At 43.5% G+C, this 17,491-nt stretch overlaps 1 protein-coding gene across 1 annotated transcript; it reads right to left on the bottom strand.

Moving 5' to 3' along the window:
- Positions 1-5,444: 5,444 nt before the first annotated feature.
- Positions 5,445-15,300, bottom strand: LOC129325423 (lysozyme g-like). The gene is made up of 5 exons (XM_054973050.1): positions 15,189-15,300; positions 9,116-9,205; positions 6,656-6,852; positions 6,209-6,347; positions 5,445-5,820 (listed from the first exon to the last, which is right to left on the bottom strand). The coding sequence occupies exons 1-5, from the start codon at positions 15,256-15,258 to the stop codon at positions 5,684-5,686; spliced, it is 633 nt and encodes a 210-aa protein (XP_054829025.1). The 5' UTR covers positions 15,259-15,300; the 3' UTR covers positions 5,445-5,683.
- Positions 15,301-17,491: the final 2,191 nt, after the last annotated feature.

The raw sequence follows: 17,491 nt of genomic DNA, 5'->3' as shown, positions 1-17,491 counted from the left end.
AGTTTGTGGGGGAGGGGGGAAGATTTATGAGTAAGTTTTATGCAGGCTGTATGAATATCAAGCATAAATGAACATCAGGTATGAATATCATTACTTAATTGTTCTTTTGTTACGTAAGGATTAAGGCTATTAGTGCATAGTCCCCTCTGGGAGAATTGTGAAGAATGGTGAGGATTACTCTCCTCTGGTATTGTTTTTCTTATGTGAATTACGTGTAATTACGGCTGCTATTTATTTACTCATAGAGTAAAACATACAGGTTCTTGTATGCTCCCCTACTCCACAAACGGCAGCATTGTGTTGTATTGGACAAAAAGCAGCAAAGAAAGGGCTAAGCCCTGCTCCCACATGCTCCAACTCAGACACACACACCCTCCCTTCATGATTTTCACAAACAGATTTCTTGTTATCACGTCCAGTTTGACCCCCACTGGGAGAATGGCAATGTCTAAAGAATGGTGCGTGTGTATTGGAGTGTGTGTAAATGTATATACCAGATTTTTTGAAAAAAGTTGCACAAGGCTTTTCCAATAAATGTATAAATGCACTAATTGCCTTAGAAGAAGACTAACAATGACAGAAACTAGTTAAAAAAGATATCATAAAATACAGACTGAGACCAACAGATCAATTTATGAACATACAAACCCATAGAAGCAACACATCATGCAGATCTATTAAAATGTCAGGCAAAATAAAATAAAATAAAAAAGAGGCAGAAACCAAAATGAAGCGCCACAACTGAAAAGATTCTGCTCCTCATGGCTGCCCGCCAGCTTTTGTGGACTGGGGGAAGGCCAGTGACAAGAGTAGCCTTCTTCCAACCTTTGTTTTTTTCAGTCCCCAACGCCATCTGGGAAAGCAGCCCGAGAGTGGCTTGTTCTGATGGTAAAATAATACAAATTCATTTGCTGGCACCGCAATCAAATCCCCAGCTGTGCGGCAAGCAAAGAGGGACAGTTTTTAGTGTGATGCATGAACTGAGAAAGTGCAGAACAAGAAGGGGAGCAGCCTTGGGTGAGTTGTCACCTTTTCCTTGATAGAACACCAAACTGAAGGGCATGGCTGGCAAATCTCGTTCTGTAAGTGGGGATATTATTGGTAAATTGGTTCATGGCAGGAAATGGAGAGTGAGGCCCTCAGCCGTCATTGGCCCAAGGAAGGGAGAGGGTCCTAGAAATAGGTATGACCAGCCACGTACCCAGGGCTTTTTTTCTGAGAAAAGAGGTGGTGGAACTCAGTGGGTTGCCCTCAGAGAAAATGGTCACATGGCTGGTGGCCCCACCCCCTGATCTCCAGACAGATTGTGGAGGGCAATCTCAATTCCCCTCTGTCTGGAGATCAGGGGGCGGGGCCACCAGCCATGTGACCATTTTCAAGAGGTTCCGGAACTCCGTTCCCCCGCGTTCCCCCTGAAAAAAAGCCCTGCATGTACCCCTTTGTCTTATATTTTGGTTAGTTTAGTCTCGGAACCTCAGGAGGGCAGAGGCAGACCCATCCCTCAGATTATGAAGGAGAAGGATGATCCTCAGAGGATAAGTTAAGTCTAGCTTGTGTTTGATTTATTTTTTATTCCTTTAGCCAGATTTGCTATATGTTCCCTTGCAGCAAAATTGAGTCACAGTGGAAGAAAGCTCATTTTAGAAACCAAAGAGTTTGATTCTTGGTAAAAAGGCACTGACTTATTTAAAGGCAACACACATTAGCCTTTAGTCCAGAAAGCCATGCAAAGACATTTGGCAACCTTGGAAGAAAGAAAGGGATGGGAGGAACAAACAGCAGGAAAAGGGTGACTCGACGTCTCCTCTCATGCACATGCATACGCACCGCCGGTGCCAGGGTTTCTGGCGCCTGCAGCCACCCTCCCATGTGCGCGCCCGGACTGCATGATGATGTCATCACATGATGACGTCATCACGCAGCAAAGCCGGGCCCATTGGCTGGCGGGTGGCTGGGGCGGTGTGAGGAGGCTGACCAAGTTCCGCACGCTGCCCCGGCTGCCTGCCGTGCCTGGCCCATGGCTGCTGCACCCGGCTGGGTGTGTGTGACGGTGGCAGCGGTGGTGGCGCAGGGCTGGCCAGCTGCAGCAGCAGCCGCGAGCCAGGCACGCCAGCTCCGTGGCACACACCTCTGCCCCCGGCGCCCCCTCCGGCGCCCCCTCCAGCCCCGTGGCACCTGCGGCGCCCACCTAACTGCCTCAATGGTGGTGCCGGCCCTGTGCACAGACCTCCTTTCCTCACCAAGGAGCACATGCCACTAAGGTCCTGCTCTTTATTACAGCCCCAAACACAAACCTGGTCCCTAAGGGCCTGCTCTGAGGGCCTGCATACCACCCCCCACCCACACACACACCTGGGCCTTAAGAGCTTGCTCCTTATTATACCCGCCCCCCTCCACACAGACACCTAGGCACTAAGGGCCTGTTCTTTATTACAGCCCCAAACACAAACCTGGTCCCTAGGAGACTGCTCTTTATTGCCAACCAAGGACCCCATGCCACTAAGGGCCTGCTCTTTACCACCACCTCCCCCCCCCACACACACACACACACACACCTGGTCCCTAAGAACCTGTTCCTTATTACACCCCCCCTCCACACAGACACCTAGTAGGCACTAGCGGCCTGCTCTTTATTGTGCTCCCACACACCTGGGCAAGGGTTGCAACCTCCCGCTGGTGACTGGAGATCTCTCAGCATTACAACTGATCTCCAGCCTACAGAGATCAGTTCCCCTGGAGAAAATGGCTGCTTTGGAGGGTGGACTCTACAGCATTATATGCTGCTGAGGCCCTTCCCCTCCTCAAGCTTCACCTTACTCAGGCTCCACTCTCCCAAATCTCCCAAAATTTCCTAACCCAGGGCTGGCAACCCGAAATGAGGGTTCCCAGGTGCCCCCTGGTGGTAGGCAAACTCCTGGGGATTTGCCTCCTTGTCTGCTGATCGCCCATGATCAGCGGGAGGGGGCAAGCTCCCAAAGGTTGCTCACCACCAACAGGCACCTCAGGAGTGCGCATAACATGCACGATCCCAAACAGCACAGCTACGTCACTTCCGGAAGTGATGTCATGCTGCCCACAGGAGTGTCCCTGCACTTCATTTGGGGCTGATTTGGGCCCCAAACGGGTTGAATTGGCCCCATGTGGAGCAACCAGCATGGTGCTGTCACTTTTGGAAGTGACATCATCACACCAGCTCCAACTTGCGCATGTGCGCAAAAGAGGGCCTCGTGCAGCGCACAAGGTAAGTGCCAGGGACTCCACCCTCCAGACAGGAGGTGAGGGGTACCTGGCAACCCTAGGTGAGATGGGAGAAATGGGAAAAGGAACTCTCCCTGTGTGGCAGCTGTGTGGAAGGGAGAGGCAGCTAAAAGTATGGAACTGGGGATTGTTGTAGACTGACCTCTTGAAGAACATTAAAGCATCCCTTACTGCTACTATGTCAGCAGGAAATAATTGTTTTGTGTGGTAGATGATCATATTTAGCTAGCAGGCTAGCATCCCTCCTTCCCTCTAATGTTATTATGCCACAATGCTTTCTCATGAGATATACCTGTTCTCTTTTGAAAGTTGTTTGTGGTTGCGAGTGCTGTATGCATAGAGTCCTGTTAGAGAGAGGAGGACTCTCAACCCTTTCAAGAGACACTGCCCCCCAGTTATCGGGGTCTAAGGAAGAACTGTATATTCATGGTGGCCGTCCTCCCATCGAGGCCTCCTAGCTGCCTCCCATAGAAGCATCATCCCCCTGTGGTGGGCTGTCCTTCTGCTAACCTGGGTATCCCCTGCCACTTCTCCAGTTCTGCATACATTCGCACCTAAATTTAGAGCAGCACTGGTCAGGGTTCTGGGGCAATCCATTCTGGTGAGTCGCTTGGAGATCTGCTCACATAATGAGCGGTTCTGCAAGTGTGTGCTTGCCATAAGGTCCCCTGCATGGCTGGAATCCAGGGCTATTTTCAGCAGGTGGGAGACCTCGTCTGATTGCCAGAAGGTGCTTCTTCTTCGGGCAGCCATCATGGTGCATTGACATACAGGAAGTTTGCTACAACCGCTCTCATTTCCTTCCCCTCTTCCAAGGTCATTTCTGCTATAGTCACCATCATCCAAAGGCACAAGACCTCAAATGCTGGAGCCATATTTTTGTTATGAGTTCGAAACACTTCTGGGAAGTAATACTTTAAAGGCTGACATTTTAGTTAGGGAATAAAAACAAAAGGATATTTACAGTTGCTGGAAATTGTTGTGCCGGAAACACAACAATTGCACTGTTCTTATGCTTGAATACCTTTTTTAATGCCTGTACCCCTTTATTTCCCTCAATGAATTCTTAACTTTGCTTTGGAAAAGATCTGGTTGTTTCGTGGTTCCTGGTAGCCCATTAGAGGCATTTTCAGCTTGCCTGCCCGTTATCCACATGAAAGATCCCACAATCACATGCTTGGCTCCCCCTGATTGGCAAGTGTGTCAGTTTTCCACGCTAGCTAGGCTGTGGAAGCAGGAAGAGGTTTTCCTCCAACAATGAGCTTAATTCCCCACAATTGGTTGTGGTTCTGGTCCCAAATACAAGTTAGAGAGTCCCCATGTGTCTAAGAAAAAATGTGAAAGGGAGTACATGTAAACATAGTGCTGTCACGTTGCAACTGACTTATGGTGATCCCAGAAAGGGGCTTTCAAGGCAAGTGAGAAGCAGAAATGGTTTGCCAGTGCCTTCCTCTGCAGAGTCTTCCTCGGTGGTTTCCTATTTAAGTACTGAGATATGACAAAATCTGACAAAATGCCACCTTCCCTCCCATATATTATTTTACGAAGGATTTATATGGATATTCAGTTTGTAGACTAACTGGTAGCTTGTAAGCACAAAAAACAATGTTAATTTTAAATGGAGACACTATTTTTATTTCTCCCTCAATACATAGTAAGAATGACAAATGATCTGCCTTAGAATAATGATATCAAAGCTTTTCAAAATTTTGACATTCTGGGTCCTCTCTGCCATGCTCAATGAAATTCCTTCTGCCTTTTCTAACATGATAGATGAGACAATTAACCTCAAATGCATGTCCTGTATATTATTGCAATAATCCTCACAAGTTCTGCAAGAGGGCATGTAATGTCCACATATGGCAGATGGTTGACTAATAGCGTAATCCTATGCAGAGTTACTCTACTAAGACCATTGTAATCAATGGGTTTAGACTAGTGTAATTCTGCACAGGATTGCATAGAAGACTGAGAGAATATTGGCTTATCTAAGGCCACCCTACTGGGTTGGGGGCAGAGGCAAGATTTTAACCAGGATTCCTGATTCACAAACTGTTCTGTCTAAACCATTGGATCAAATGAGTTCATAAGCGTACTAAAAACTATTTTCAAGCAGCAGACTATTTGCTTATAGGAAGAAAAGCCAGAATTTGAATAAATAATATTGATTAAAAAAACCCTTAAAGTAAAATTGGAACCAATTTATTCTAGTACATTAATATTTGTGCCACTTTGAAAATCTTTAAGTAGTGAACCCACTTAAATCACCACTATGGAAGTCATTTAAAGCATATAACTGCTGCCAGACAAATGCTTTTTACATTTTCTGTAAAACAATTAAGGAAGAGAAAGGGTATTCTTATGGATAGATGTACATTGTTGTAAATTACTTCTTAAAAAGTGGTCAAACAGAAGATTAACACCATTAGTTGTATCCGTGTTTCTTGTAAAATTGGGCTCTTGCAGTAACATCATTGGCATAATCATTCCCTGTTGTGCCGATATCCATTCTGTCATAGGTTTGGACATTGCGAATGCCTGCATTGTAGGCTGAAATTCCACCTAAAATTAATGTAAGACCAACAGAAAGTCATCTTATAAGCATTCTTTAATATCACATCTGTTAAAAACATTAACCTGATATAGCATTTCTGTTTCCTTGAAATGGAGGAGGTATCTTAAGCATTACAGTCTAGACCCAGAAGGCCTATTTGTGAAGACAATGTTTAGCAATTTATGTTGGATACAGAACTGACCGGTGTTCTGTTCATGGAATGAAGTCTTTCCACATGCTACATGCTGCTGCAGCCCTATGCACCTTCCACCAAACTCAGGACAGGCTAGGATATGGCCTAGGGGCTGCTTGTAGGAATGGAAAGTCAGCATGTACTGTTGCCAGAGGAGGGAGACCCCAGTTTATACAATATATTTTTTGTTGGTAATTTGATACCTTTGAGCTGCTGTGCCTTGGTCCATCCTGGAAATTTTTTAGCAATGCCATTAATCATGTTGCAGAGAATTTGAGTACCTTGAGTAATATGAGCCTCACTATTCCATGCACCAATTAATTTATGGTATCTTTTATCAACCTAGATGAAACATGAAAACATTTTACTAGTTCTGCAAATGTTATTATTTTAGCCTATGCCATCAGTATACTTCCTCTTTACAAAGTGGTAAGAAGAAAAATACAAGTTCCGATTCATGGGAGATTACAAAAAGAAGAGATGATAGAGTACAGCAAGGTAACAAGGGAGGAATGTGACCAAGTACAGCTACTTGGTTGGTTGGGATAATTCGTTCCTTACAACTCTAGACTAGAGTACTGATCCTTATTGGAATGAATGAGAATTGGGCCTTATGGTCTCTGTGTTTACATCAAATATAAAGCCTTTACCTGCATCAAGCCAAATCCATTTCCATGGTCACCCCAGCCATTCTTCAGGGCAGTTCCAGCATGAGATTCTCGAGAGATTATACCAGCAATCACAGCTGCATCAATGCCAGTTTTTTTACTGACATTTATAATCTTTGTTCTATATTTGATCATATTCTTCAGATCTTTCTCTGCAATAATGGCTGAAGCTTGAACTCCTTATGCAAAATGTAAATAGAATTTTAGATATTTATTTCAAATACATAAAAAGTGCATTTAACTAGCATAAGATTAAGTAATATTACAAGCCAAAGTCAAGCTTTAGATATTCATAAAATCTAGTGCACCCGAACTGAGAGAGTATATCCCAGTCAAAAGACATCTGGCACTGTGGGGCTTGGATGAAGAGCATAAAGTAACATCCACAGTGGCTGTACATGTGGAAGTATTTTCTGCAGATGGATCTCTCCTGCTGTGTTGGGGGTGTATACATAATCTTTTAATCTGTTTAAAGACTAAAGATAAAATGATCGTTTTGTAAAAAAGAAAAATCATCCTTTGGTAGTTTTACCTCAAAACGGCTACCTAAGGAGTCAAGGACTGAACTATACATTACCCTGATTATGCAAAACAGCTCCATATGACTCCACACCAATGACAACCTCCACCAGGGAATATGAGACTCTGGTATGTAAGTGTCCATTGAAAGAGGAGGAATGGGAAGAGAAAATAGCCTTGGAACAAGCCAAACTGAAGAGACCTTGTGGCACTACAAACCAGCATTGCAGGGGCTACTCAGCTAAACAGCAGGAACAATGGGCATTAACTCACTCATTGTTTCTTCCTTCAGATTGACAGCAGTACAGGAGAAAATGAGTGAGTTGACAATGATTACTCTTGCCAATAATCGGAGCCAAGTGGCCTCTGAGGCATTGGCAGTTTTGCTGGGGTTTGGCTGTCTTTGGCCACCAGTGGCTGTCTAAAGCAATGGCCCACTGGGAAATTCCCCTGTAAGCTAAATGGCGAGTCTGCCCCTGGATAAGGGGGATAGGTATTGATTATTAATAGCACATGCTTTGACAGCCATAAGAGGCAAATGGTTCCATGAATAACTGTATCATGAAGAGTAGCCCTTAATGTCCCACAAAGGAAATGATTCTGTTCTTGATATCCAATGAGTAAAAATTGTCGTTCTTTGTCGGTCCTTTGTTGGACCTAGTGTGGAATAGAATTGGCTCAAATCCTGATCTTCTTTTCTGTTCAAAGAAGGTGCTTCTGTTCACAAAAGAAAGGGGCATTTTTACAATTCCCCTCCCACAGCAGTCTCTGGCCAAACCCACACGTCTCAAGTTTTCCACTTTTTCCCCGCCCATTATTCGCTTCTCAGAGGGCTGTTCACATACTCTTACCTCTATCCCGCCATTCTCTCGCGTCTTTCATGTTGCACCTCAGACAAATTTGTCATGCATTCAAATGCTTCTCTTGCGCGGTTCTCACCATGGATGTGGACAAATAGAAGTGTTTCACAAGGAGACCACCCCCTTCAAACCACCCCACTTCTGTTTTTGCAGCCTTTCCAGAACACCATCCCTCTTTGCCGTGCAATTATCAAGCTTTTCCACTCTCTCCGCAGCATGCCTGCCTGCCCGCCCTTCCCCCCCTTTTTTAAAAGGGGACTTTCCCAGCATTGTTGCACAATCCCAGCCATAAATCTTAATCGGAGTGCTCCAAATCCCCACGGAGACATCAAGGGGTGGCATCATTTCCATTTCTGTGTCATTTTTAGGATGCCGAACAGTCAGAAATATCGGTGGCTGTTAAAATTAATTTTTTTTAACTGTTGAAATTACTGTTATAGCAGAAATCCGTCATTCTAACGTTACATTCAAGCATTAAATAATTAGTCTGCCTGTTTGGAGAGTTTGGATCACCCCCACCTTAAATATCAGTTCAAATTAGCCCGCCAGAATAATGGTCCAATGGATTTCAAAGAAGAAGGCATAGAATAACATTAACCAATCACAGGCATCATAGGGGGTGTGGCCTCGCCATAGCAATTTAACAAAAAAACGCTATAGCGGAAATCTAATGAAAAAATGAAAAAAAAATGAATGTGATGTCGTCATTGGCGACGTTGGATCTAAACCTGCCCCATATTACACGATTCTACCAGGGATGTGGACGAAGTATAGCACGAGGCAGCGACAGTAAGAGAAGGGATGTGAACACAGGGACATTGCGGGATAGAATCCAGCGCGATCAATACACATGAAAAGCGGAAGGTAGGGAAGTGTGGATTCGGCCTCTTTCTTTATCCAGAGTCCTCAGGGTCCACTAGCACTTGAAGGAACTATTTCAGGGAAACGCACTCTCCTTTGGGTAGTTAGAGGACAGAAAGTTCCCCTTCATTTAGTGTGGTGCTGCTTGTGCCAGACAGAAGGATCCACTCCCAAATCTGTAAACACCTCTGAGGACTCTTACCTCCAGCCTTCAGGCCTTCTGCTCTTGCAGTTCTAAGTCCAGCCCCTGTAGTTTGAACATCCATTATCCTGCCATAAGGGCCAGAACAACCTTCCAAGATTAAACATAATTATTAGTAAAGTCAGATGATGATATATTAAAGACTTACCTGCTTTCACACATGCTAAATAATGCAGTTTCAATCCACTTTCAATGCACTTTGCAACTGGATTTTACTGTATGAATTGGCAAAATCCGCTTGCAAACAATTGCTAAAGTGCATTGAAAGTGGATTAAAAGTTCATTTTTCAGCATTGCCAGTAGTTGGTCATAGTTGCAAACAGTGGCCGAATGTTCTAATCTATTTAAGTCTGGTGTGTATATTTCTTTTACCAGCACATAGAAGGAGAGAGGTATATCCACTGGGCTCAATGCAGTCCCTGAATATAAGAATCAATTTGTGGATAGGTGGCACATCATAGGGTTGCCAGCCTTCAGGTGGGCCTGGAGAACTACCAGAATTACAACTGATCTCCAGATGACAGAAATCAGTTTTCCTAGAGAATGTGGCTGCTTTGGAGCATGGACTAAATGCATTATACCCCGCTGAGGTCCCTCCCCTCCCCTCCCCAAACCCTTCCCTCCTCAGGCTTTATCTCCAGGAATTTCTCAACCCAGAGTTGAAAAACCCTATGTATGGCGTTACCCTGGCACTACCATGATCACAACATGCACCATTAAACATGGCTACCCACCATGTTTCTGCACCATGGGATCCCTTCTACAAATGGATGACAGATAAATACAATGATTAAATGTAATGTAATACTAAGGGTAATAATATATGATAAAATAGAATTCACAGTTAAAGATGTAGTGGGATGAAATACAGGAGGTGAAGAAATAGATAATGGATACAGGCAAGCATAATGATAATTGTCTCATGTTTCTTTTATGTATATGTGAAAAACAATAAAAATATATATATAAAAAAACATGGCTACCCCCACCCACCTTATTATAACACTTTTTGTGTTTGTTGCTGCTGGAAACAGGGTTGGCCCCACCCAGAAAGCAGATCAGACAGACTTTGATGGATTTCCCAAATTAAACTAGAAAACAAGAGGCACATGTGCATCTAATCTTTCTGTCTCTATGCTAATTTCCACATTCTGTATCCAAACTCTGCCTTGAACCTCACTGAGGGCCAAGCTAGATGAGACGAATTACACGAGGCTATGCAAGTGTCTAGAATCATGTCTGTTCCTACCTGCCCATGTCCATTTTACCCCAGGTGAACATGCGTCCTGTGGCCCTAGTCCATGCACGTGTCGGGTAGCTGATGTAGTTGTGGTTGCAAGTGTCCATGGTCATAATCAGCAAATCACCATTGCAGAGCATTGATTTTGAGCAGCTTCTACTTCCCTCCCCACTCTTTTTGCCCTTAGATCTCGCTCACACCCAAACTGTTTTGCTTTCAATCTGGCATGTTTTAAATTCTCCTGTTTTCTAGTTGTTTTCGCCTCCTCCCTACTCCTCCTTCCTGCACCCTCCTCCCCCCTTAACTTCCTCCTCCTGCTCTCCATGAAGCATCTTTGGTTGGGATAAGGAGGAGGTGGGAAGAAAGATCTTGGCAACATGATTAAGCATTGAGCAAAAGTTCAGAAACACGCCTGATTCATGAACCTGAAAAGGATGGGGTGTGGGGGATACTCATTCTCCAGTTCGGCTCAGCAATACAGAGCAAATTGGGTAAAATTTTCCCATTATTTCCAATGGGAAATGCAATTTGGGGATTTTCAGGCATCTGGGGTGGGGTGGGGGTCGACATTTTAGGACCATATTTTACCAAATTTGCTGGAGACCTACTCCTAGCTTTCTATAACCCCCCCCCCCAGTTTCATGAATATTGGACTTTGGGGGGCATTTTATGGGCTCCCAAAGAAGGTCCCTCAGCCACCTCGAATCTCCATTATTCCCTATGGGGAAAACTAGGGGAGCTAACTAGGGGGCTGGTGTGGCATTTTTCAAGCAAAATTCACAGAACTTGCACAGGACCTACTCCTAACTGTCCTCTAAGGATCCCCCAAGTTTCATGGAGATTGGACCCTGAGGAAGGTATGATCTATGTGTTTCTCTAATTGCTGTCAGTTTTTCCGCATAATAGGAAGAAATGGGGTGGCTGAGGGCACCTTTTTTGGGAAGCCATAAAATGGCTCCCCAAGGTCCAATCTCCCAGAAACTTGGGGGGGGGGGTCTTTAGAGGATAAGTCCCCTGAAAATTTTGTAGATTTATTTTGCAAAATGCAACCTCCACCCCCCTGGAGAGCTTCCATAGTTCTACCCATAGGGAATAATGGAGATCGGAGATGACTAGGAACAAACAGGCAGGAAAGAAGTGATTCTGGCTGACTGCAAGAAATGCTGCCATGGCTCCCGAAGTGGGGATTGCCCTTCCCCTTTTGCATAGATGCTCCCCCTTCCTGGCAGGCAGAGCTGCAAGATCCCAGCAGAGGTGTGGATCTCCCTTTTTTTAGCCCCCTCCCCCAGGAAAACCAGCATTTTTTTTCTCCTGATACGTCCAATTGAGTAACCAAGTCTCCCCCTCAGAAAAGCTACAGAGGAGGGTTTGAGCATACACAAAGAGAAAGTGCATCATGGAATGCCATCTCTTGTCTGGGAGGAATGGGGAAGAAACACGTGCCAGGCCGAGCACGGGATCAAATGCAGATTTTTATTTATTTATTTATTTATATTTCAATTTATATACCGCCCATCCCCAGGGGCTCTGGGCGGTGAACAGTTAAAATCGATAAAAACAAGAACTAAAATCAATATACAAACAATAAAACAAATTAACAAAGTGCAGTGGTGGGGAGAACCCTCCCCCACCCCAAAGGTGGGAGGCCGACATGGCACTGCAAGTGCAGTGTGACTGCGGTATGCAACTGAACAGGAAAGCAATGGGGAAACGTGTAAGTGTGTTCACGTGTTGCACGCATGTAATTTGTCTTGTGTAGTTTAGCTCTGAGAGACGGGTAGCCAAGTCAGAAGACATGGACACTGGCCCCCTCTCCTAAGGAACTACAAAACCATTTTTTGAGTAACAGTGTAGCAAACTTCAGCAATTCTGTTACACCTATGCAGCTGAGGGATCGGGTGGGCAATTTCTTTACCTTCCCAGTCTGCCTGCAGCACTGTAAAGAAGCAGGCCTCTAGCTGCAAGGGGGCATTTAGATGCAATGCTCTCCTGAAACATGTCACATCCTACTTCTAAAGAATCAACTTATGCTTTTAAACAGTCTTTAGCCCTTTTCGATGCAGAGATATAAGGGGAATCTGCAAAGAGTTTGTGCCCTGATTGCCTTAGGAATTGAAGGGGAAGGGAACTGAAATTTGCGTGAAGTTCAGTCTCTAACTTAATGCCTTCCTGATCAAGTTCATACTTATCTGCTCAGTTCCATCACTCGTTCCCTCCCTTTTGTCTTGTTTTGTTTCTTTTGTTTTCAATATCCTTAGTGATAATTGAGAACATTGGACTGCACTGGAGTGAAATTTATACTGGTATCTGTTTTTAATCATTAATTGCAAACCATCTTGCTGTAACTTGCTTGGTAAAGAATAAATGCCTCTGAGCATGTGCAGAATGCCTTTTGTTTACCAGTGCATAAACACTGTCAAACTTCCCACTGTCAAGCTCCCCTTAACCATCCAGCAGAGGGGTGGGCCTGGAACTTACAGAACAGCAAGATAGCAATTACTCTGTACATTCACTAAGTGCTTTTTCCTCACCTGCACAGTAACTACATAGCAATCTACCTGGCAGTAGGGGATGAATTCCTAGGCTGGACAAAGTGATTAGCATGCCAGGATAATTTAGGATTGTTCCACTGTATTAATTAAGATATTTATTAATAGCTGTCTCCCCCACTGATCATTCTCCAGTTTTCCCAGCAAATTTTAAAATCCTACCTACAGTCTTATGCTCTTCTAGAGAGAAGTATGTAGGCACACTAATTAAATTAAAACAGGATTCCAAGTATGACCATAAGAAAATAATTTTTCCCTGAACAGTGCAATATTGCTGATATATGGCTTCTTCCAGTACTTCTATAGATAAGTGCTTGTGGTAATCACTGATTATATACATTAGAGATGGGAGGTAATACTTGATCCTAAAAGCTTAACTATATTTGATATTTAACACAAATTTAACTTCCATGTTATTTTTATTTTTAGTCTGGTAATTAGCTATCTCTTCAAAGCTACATTGTGACTACTCACAGATATCATACGATACATATATAAGGTTGTGTGGAAGTAATACTATTAATACAACTATTCAATGTGACATCACTACCCTCCTTATGCCATCACAGGACATCATTCATGACATCATCAGGCCCCCACCCAATAAGGCTCAGTGTTAGGCTAATGGGTACCTGGTAATACTAGGTATACTCCTGCTCCCTCACCCTAAAATTTCTGGCTGGGGTATGGGGTATTTATGCTCTAAATAAATAGAAACATAACATTTTGTAATTATAGTTGACTTTAAGACAAGGTAGGAAGACAAGTATTCTAGTAGGCAGAAGTGTATTCTAAACTATTTTTAGTACTAATCTTGACGGGGCTTTGGGACTTCCTAGACTTCACTGAGTGATGTGCATGGTAATTCTTTACTCGTTTACTTCACTTATAACCCACTTTTATCCCCAATGGGGATCCAACGTGGTTTACAACATTCTCCACTTCTCCATTTTATCCTTACAACAATCCTGTGAAGTTGGTTATTCTGAGGGTGCGTGACTAGCCCAAGGTACCCAAGCAAGCTTTCATGGCAGAGTGGGGAATTGAACTTGGGTCTTCCAGATCTAGTCTGACACTCTAACCAGTATACCATACTGAATATGAATCTAAAAGAAAAATCTGGATTTTCCATTAATTAGTTCTTATACTCCTTTACATTTGGGAAAATCTTTGGGGTTCTTAAAATGGATTTTCACTACAATTTCACATAATGAAGTTTCAGTTCTTCCAATCAATATTTTTCATAATTTGAAAATTATTTTTTTAACTTAAAGAACTGTAAACATTTTAAAAGATCTTATCAGGAGACAGAAGTAAATTTAATCATCTATCTAATCTCAAACTGGGCCATAGAGTGTAAATTAGTACATCCCCAAAACGGACCTAGGAACAGATAGGATTTCTCCACAAAACTGAAAGAAGTCCCAAGTTTGTAGAAAAATATGAAATTTTTAAAAAAACAGGGTATTAAAACTCCCCAAAATAATAGAAACAGTGCTTTTAGTTTTAGGAAAAGAATGCCCAGTGGGTATTGCTGAGGCATCCCGCTTGGTTTCTGTGCAGCAAAGCCCTGGGGAGGGGGCAGGGAAGAACTGAGGTGGACCTGGAGGCCAAAACAGCCCTGGAAAGGGTCCTTCCCCCCCTCCCTTGCCATGTCTCCTGATGGAGGAGGGCTCACTGGATTATCAACTGGGCCTAAACCACCAGCAGCTGCCATACAACTGGGCTGGAATTTTACTGGGGAGAAGCTGCCAGGGGAGGGAAGGTTGGGCTGGCGGGTGAGAAGCACAGAAAGAAGCAGAAAAGGGGAGAGGCTATGGGGGCTACCAGGGAAAAGAAAGAGGAAATAGTGGTGGAGGGGTATACAGGAGAAAATCAGATTGCAAGTCTCTCACTTGTATTTATTTATTTGCTTCATTTAAATCACACCTTCTACCTAATGGGGACCCAAAGTGGCTTATATTGTGTCTCCATATTATCCTAATACTATGATCAAAAGTTACAAAGACTCTGAACTAACTCTTTCTAACCCTAACCTACTTAGAGGGTTGCTGTGAGGATAAAACAAATAGGCAAGAACCACAAATGCTGTCCTAACCTCCTTCAAGCGAAGGCAGAATAAAATATGACAATGACGAATAGTTTGCATTTCACAACTCCCTTTCCCCAGTTGCCTGGAGCAAATAATTACACATTTAGTTTGAAACCAACAGTATGTTTGCGCTGTGTGCTTATCAACAGGTGACCTGCTAATTAAGATGTGAAAGATTAATTTGAAACTTACCTGGAACATTTCCTTCAGTTCTGTAAAGAAGACAGAAAAGAAACACAAGTACAAAAGAAACACCTGCCATAGTTGCCTGATGTTTCTTGTCCCCTACAGTACAGTAGCTGAAATAAAAGAGACTCTGTCAAGTCTTCTTATATATGCTGTTCCTTTCTGGTTGTCTGTTATTGGCTTACTGACATGTTGGGCAGGGACTTTAGAAAGTTGCGCAATACAGGGCTGTATTCTGCCTCCTGTTCCAGATGGGATTGCAAAATCAGACACTTCCTCATAACAAAAAAAGACACATCATTGTGATGCCAAGTCACATAATGTTAATGTATATAATTTATTACCACCAGAAATGTCCAAAATCTTACTCATTAGCATTAGATAGGGGGACCTATCTGATCAACAACATGCCAATGCTGTAACGTTACTTCTCATATGAACTGGAAGTGATGCCCTTTTTTTGACTGCTCTAGCATTCACCAAAAGTTCTATGGTTTAACCACAGAGTTTTTGAGCGAATCCTTGGGTGTCTTGACAGCATGATGGCACTTCAAGTTCACACCAGAAGTGATGTTTTCAGCATTTGCACAGTGTTGAATTGTTCCTCCATTGGCTCACTACCCTGTTGACCAGCAGTGGAGAATAGGAGGACCAAGGCAAAAGGTTTCCTGCTATAGCAGGATCCACACAGCCTAGTAATGACCTAAGTTTGCAGGATCATTCATAACCAAAGCTCTCAGAATCTCCCCCACAATACAAACTTTACTGATAATCCAATCATAAAGGCCATCAATCCAACTTAGAGCGGAACTACAAGTGACAAAAGGCACAGATTGGACACTTGTCAGCTTCCCTCAAGTTTTGATGGGAAATGTAGGCAGCTTGGCGGAATGTTGGACAAGTGACAGTTGAAAAATCCATTGGACAGCAGTCAGAGAGCCAAGCTGCAAGACTAGGATGCCTACATTTCCCATCAAAACTTGAGGGAAGCTGACAAGTGTCCAACCTGTGCCATTCATCGCTTGTAGTTCCGCTCTCAGACCATTGTAAGTATGTCTGAGTGACACCTTCCACCACCCCTAAATCAACCATTTGCAACCCAACACGTCTCCTGGCATCCATTATCATCTCCTAGCATCCAACATATCACCATGGTACTCTTCTGTGGTACTCCCTTACAATAGAAAGTTTGAACTATCCCATTACTGTCCAGATCCTGACCCTCACACCAATGGAGTCTCAGATCCTAGACCTGCACCAATCACAGCACAATGCAAATTCTACCAATGGACAGCCACATCCTGCATTCTTGGATTCTAATTCTGCACCAAATTCAGCCAATAGCAGCCTCCCCCTGCATTTTCACTCAGGTAAATCTAGGTGCATAAAAAGACTTCCATTTTCATAGTTGACTCTCTTCCAGAAGTTTCTTCTAGCAATGCAAGCATAAGATCACTGGACCCTCTTTGTCAAGACAGGCAGAATATTTTATTTTCTCCCATAATACTTTCCTTCTGAAGGGAATACTAACCTATCCCTTCATGTTTCTACCCAATTCCTGCTCTTAGCTTCTCTGCTTCCCATTCCTGATTGGACTGCCCTTCTGTCAGCATCCTCATCTGGCTAGAGACTCCTTCCTTTTATATTCCAAATCCCCCTTCCCTGCTTATCCCACTGTACCTTTTATCCCTTTGGGAGCAACCCCTCACCTATCTTTTTGAGTCTGTTTGTTCCTGACTAGCCATGTGGGAAGAACACAGTTTGGACCAGAAGTAACTTCAATTTTGTATTAAACTTAAAATAATACAAAACAACATTATTGTGCAAAGTGAATGGTTTTATTGGAGTACTACACATAAATTAGTGCTGTATAGTTACCACTGAATAGCTCAGGCTCTTTGACATGTGCTCCTGTTTTGCTTTCCTTCTTTTATTCTATATCTCAAACAAGGTAATAAAATTACTTTCTGGTTAAGCATCTATCTCCATTACCTCTTTTCTTCCCTAGGAAATGTATTGCAAAAAGTTGGGAACCAAAAATACAGCAGATTCAAACAGCCTCCTTTTATCCCACAAATCCCAAGATTTGTGTCCTTCATGTGTAGAGGATGCTCTTCATGCGACAACCCTGACATGGGGTCTGGTTTGGGTGATAGGGCTGTGCTGGGAAGGAAGTTTGAGGGTAAACTGGCTGGGCAAAACACAGTATTGGTCTCAAGACTTTCCTCTCAGCAAGCTGGCATCTCACTGAATAAGATGATCCTCCTGTGTAGGGTTGGTTATTCAGCTTAGAGAGCCAAACTCTTCAT

This window comes from Eublepharis macularius, chromosome 3 (genome assembly GCF_028583425.1).
Source record: "Eublepharis macularius isolate TG4126 chromosome 3, MPM_Emac_v1.0, whole genome shotgun sequence".
Classification (NCBI taxonomy): Eukaryota; Metazoa; Chordata; class Lepidosauria; order Squamata; family Eublepharidae; genus Eublepharis; species Eublepharis macularius.
The sequence above is the reverse complement of the archived record's forward strand: the minus strand, read 5'-3'. Positions and strand labels throughout refer to the sequence as shown.

Coding starts and splice junctions, on each gene's coding strand:
- LOC129325423 (XM_054973050.1), bottom strand. CDS start 15,258: ATGGCAGGTGTTTCTTTTGTACTTGTGTTTCTTTTCTGTCTTCTTTAC. Junction 9,206..15,188: donor AACTGAAGGAAATGTTCCAG/GTAAGTTTCAAA, acceptor TAATCTTGGAAG/GTTGTTCTGGCCCTTATGGC. Junction 5,821..6,208: donor CAAGGCACAGCAGCTCAAAG/GTATCAAATTAC, acceptor CATTAATTTTAG/GTGGAATTTCAGCCTACAAT.